Source organism: Lactuca sativa, chromosome 2 (assembly GCF_002870075.4).
Source record: "Lactuca sativa cultivar Salinas chromosome 2, Lsat_Salinas_v11, whole genome shotgun sequence".
NCBI classification, from domain to species: Eukaryota; Viridiplantae; Streptophyta; class Magnoliopsida; order Asterales; family Asteraceae; genus Lactuca; species Lactuca sativa.
The window spans coordinates 54,572,999-54,577,339 of NC_056624.2; the positions used below are offsets into that span (position 1 = coordinate 54,572,999).

Sequence of the window (4,341 nt, forward strand, 5' to 3'; positions counted from 1 at the left end):
TAGATAAGTTGTTAGAGGCATTTTTACAAACAGGTGGTGTGCACCATGAAAAACATGTGGAATTAATCTATCTGACGTGGATGATGATTACTAATTCCCTTGATCTAACAAGCATTCATATCTAAGTATCCGAAATTAAACCTTTAAGCTAGATAAGTTCAATTCTTTGGGCGAGTAACGATAAGATGTAAGAGACATTTTTACAAGATGAGCCAAAATGGAAAAATGATAATCCTCTTCTTAGTTACGGCAGGGCAGGGAGCAGTGAAGGTAGAGGGGAAACCAACAATACAGAACGAGGCCAACATATAAGAGCATAACGAGAAGGAAAAAATGGAAACAACTCATAACGAGAAGGAAAATTAAGAGCTGCCTTCACAATTTATTTACATTTAAAATAGATAAACAAATGACCTATTCTGTTTGCTTTAGTTTAAGAAGAGCTGCCTTTGCATTGACTTCGGATGACTTGTCTATGCTCATCATCTAGTTTCAGTCCATCAAATAACAAGTGTTTTGTTATTCAATTTTTCATTTACATTAATGAAATTGAAATTAACAAAAACTCACTCTCTTGAAATCTCTTCTTGCTTCCTCAAAATCACCAGTCTCCATGTATGCCATTCCTCGACGATAAAGTGCCTTCACATGAACATGATTTGCATCCAATACCTACACATACATTATTTATTAATATATATCACCAATCAAACAATTTTTTTATTTATTTAATAAAAAAAGTAATTACTTTATTACACGTCTCGATTGACTTTCTACAATCCCCCATCTTCAAGTAGCAAGCAGCCACGTTCAGATTCAACAGATTCTTTTCATGCATGTTATGTTATTAGCATTTAGCAACCACTCTTGGTAAATAAAGAATTTTTTTTAATTATTTTGTAATAAATAATGAAGGAGGCTCATTCATACTCTTGTATTTGCAAACTCTTTTCCCTCCTCATCATCTTGAGGATTTACATGATTGAATTCACGTAGAACCTGCAACAAAAACCACAAATTAAATCATAATAAATTCACACACACTAATTTCGAATTCTTTAATAATGATGTTGTGTACCTTATCATACTTGGCTTTGGCAAGAGCAAATTTTCCTTCTTTGAATAGTCTGTTACCCTGAATAAGAAACATCAAACTGGATAAAAAAAAATTAAAATGCTCAACACCTGTTAATTTAATTTAAAAATACATACCGTGCTTTTTGTGTTCTCAAAATCATTCATAATAGCTCTAAAATCCATACCAGTCCAATCCTACATATTATACAGAATACTCCACTAAAATGACTCATCCATAATTCCAGATGCATCAACTCAAATACTAAAAATACAATAAAATGTTTTACCTTTTTCATTTCAAAACCAAGAAGCTCAATCACCCATTCAACATAAGCACCTTCAGGAACATTATCTGGCCTACTCACACAATAAACAAACATCAACATTACTTCATTTCATAATTTTACATATTTGTATGTATTAAGTTATCAGAAATTTACATTGTGAACTTGTCATAAGCATAATCAGGGAGGCAGGTGACGTGCGATACCTCTTCAGGCAACATCAGTCGAACACACATCTCAAAACCTTCAGGTACCTAATCACAATCACAACCTCATATTACAATTTACAACAAAACTAACACCAATCACATTTTTTATTCAAACTCAAAACTTACAAGCCCTTCCCCTAAGGAAAACTCCAAAGGTTCCCCATCATTATCAACTTTTGTATCATAGAAAACTATCTTTTTCTCATCAAGAAGCATGCCCTTGTAATGGACACACAGTCTACTGTCTTGAAGAGGGCAACCCATAGAAAATTCACCTAATTGTTTCAAAATTCACATCCAGTGTTGTTACTAGTATAAACCAAGGACTAATATGCAATTATGTGTTACTTGAAGGACTGAAACAATACCTTTTCCATCTCTTATTCGACGTTTGATTAGACGACCATCTCCTATGTGTTGAAAATAAGAGCAAATAAAGATACCTGAGACAAAAAATGGAAACCTTAATAATCAGAATTAACCAGACATCCAGACGAAACAACACATAACCAGAAGGAAGAAGAAAGGTTATTGTTTGTTTATTGCTTCCGGACAGGACGAGGACTTTGTTCTTTTTGAAGAACTGGCAATAGATGCACGAATAAGTCCAAATGGGCCATTACTACAACAAATAAATTTTATTCATGAAGTATCAAGGGATTACTACAAGAGGGGAATGTTGATTTTCAATTTCAAATGAAGTATTAGAAGACGTTAGACCAAAAACCTGATAAAAGTCGTCGGAGCCAGAAGCACGGGAACTACCGGAGGTATTATTGACATGAACAACTTACTTGATGGAAGAGACTGTGGGATATACAACAAATCAATAAGCAAGTCAGGGAATGAAACCTATGTAAAATTCACACAGATATACATGAAAAGAGATGACTGCATCAACATACTCAGTCTGAACACCAATATTTAGGAAGTTCATAAGCTAGGTTAGAAAGGAATTGTCAAAAACACAAATTTTAAGATAGTTTACGGTCGGAGATCGTGATTTATATCAAGTTGTTTCTCCTATAGTAATCTATAATAAATCTATGAAACTATCAATAACCAATTTCACCAAAACAAGCATGAAATCGAACTTTTCTTTTTGACAACATAATAATCGAGATCAGCTTCAAGTGAGAACGATTTTCAACTCCAATCAAGTAGATAACCCCAAAATAAACCCAGATTTAAGAAAAACAACTGACCCGTTGTCCCCGGGGATGATGACTTTTGGAAGCGTTCTTCTTCTTTAAGGCATCGTAATTTAAAATAATAGACGTTAACTGACCTGTAGAGACAATCGGTGGTGGAGAGCGACGGTGGCTTGGACCATGGTGGTGAGCGACGTTACGTAGACTAAATTGATCGAAACTGATAGCGATAAAACTAAACTGCGATGACGCAATCGATTTGCGAGACCTGAAGACCACAACGCCTCCAGTCACCGCCACTGGCAACCCACGCCGTCGCACCACCAATACCAACAGCGACAACTAAGAGAGTTGATAGTAGAAGAGGAAACATCGTCAACATCCAGGACAACCAAGACTCTTAAATCTGTAAAGCGACAACTGATTGCGACTTTTTAGGGTTTGTTGAAAGACCTGTGGGGGTGTAGTGGTGGTTCTGGGCTGTTGCGAAGGCAGTGTGGTGGTGGCTTAGGGCTGGTCTTGTGGTGCGATGTTGTAACGGTGGAGTCCGAAAGAAACCACAAATTGTGATGGAAGCTATTGTTGTTGGTGATGTCTGATTCATCAAAAGAAAATCATTCTTCAGTCAATCGTCTATTTTTGAAAGAATATATTACTATTGCAAATGCATTATGTTTGATTAGGGTTTGCACATAGAAGGAAGTGAAAGTCGATCGGAGAGGAAGGGGTTTGCAGAGAGAAGGAGGGAGAGAATGAAGTCGATCTGGCGGGTGTAGAGAGTAGAGAGGAAGAGGAAGGCGGGTGTTCAAAATTTTGGGGGATTTAGTTTTCCCCCTTACCTATCAAGGAGTCCCAGAAACGCGCGTTTGGTAATAATTATAAAGCGACATTTGTAGAGGACGCCCTTTTTATTATAGGTGCCCTCCGTGTTTTTTTTTTTTTTTTTTTATTGGACATTAATTTTAGGGCGTGCAAAAATATGTGTCCTCTATTCTTCAAATTTTGGAAGGTTGACATTATTTTTAGGGGCACACAAAAATGCGTATCGTAAATCAGCAAGTGTCATTGTTTGCGCGTCATTAAAGGGTATTTTTCTTGTAGTGCCTTGACCTTCGAAAGCCTAGTGCCCCAAGTGTTGCACCTCCAATGGAGTCATAAACACCACAAGCAAAGAATGAGGAAGAAGGAGTGTGAAGTCGGCTAGGATTTCTTCTTAGGAATCAAGTGGTTGATTTCTAGAGGCTAAGGGGTCCTTATATACTTGTGGCTGCTAGGGTTTTAGGTGGAAACCCTAATCTGATTGCTTAAGCCTTAAGCAGTCCATGGAAGCCTTCCAGAAGCCCCCCTTGGACGAAATCTTCTATGGACTTCCGATAGATTTCGTCCAACCCTTCCTAGGTGATCCAACAACCCATTTTGCAACTATCAATGATTTGCAAAACCAGTCCCCGTTCTTTTAATATGTTCCTTTGATCACTAAAATAATTCAAAATTAATTTCTGATCAATACTAATTAATTTATATGATTTCTCAATTAATATATTATTCTTATAATATATAAATAAACCATTAAATAACCTCTTACTCCAAAACACATTTTGTCCAGTTACTGTGGTGAAG

The 4,341-nt window shown here is 36.4% G+C and overlaps 1 protein-coding gene across 1 annotated transcript; it reads right to left on the bottom strand.

Annotated features, from left to right (window-relative positions):
- Nucleotides 1-414: 414 nt before the first annotated feature.
- LOC111907180 (peptidyl-prolyl cis-trans isomerase PASTICCINO1) lies at nt 415-2,903 on the bottom strand. The gene is made up of 12 exons (XM_052768825.1): nt 2,859-2,903; nt 2,365-2,422; nt 1,939-2,013; nt 1,697-1,845; nt 1,518-1,615; nt 1,365-1,434; nt 1,213-1,272; nt 1,079-1,135; nt 931-999; nt 749-826; nt 571-672; nt 415-486 (listed from the first exon to the last, which is right to left on the bottom strand). Exons 1-12 carry the CDS (start codon nt 2,901-2,903, stop codon nt 415-417), a joined length of 933 nt encoding a protein of 310 aa, XP_052624785.1.
- Nucleotides 2,904-4,341: the final 1,438 nt, after the last annotated feature.

Excerpts from the sequence above, each read along its gene's own strand:
- LOC111907180 (XM_052768825.1), bottom strand. The coding sequence starts at position 2,903 with ATGGTCCAAGCCACCGTCGCTCTCCACCACCGATTGTCTCTACAG. Across the intron at positions 2,423-2,858 it reads ACCACCGATTGTCTCTACAG|GTTTCATTCCCTGACTTGCT; the intron begins GTCAGTTAACGT and ends AATTTTACATAG. Across the intron at positions 673-748 it reads CAATCGAGACGTGTAATAAA|GTATTGGATGCAAATCATGT; the intron begins GTAATTACTTTT and ends ATGTATGTGTAG.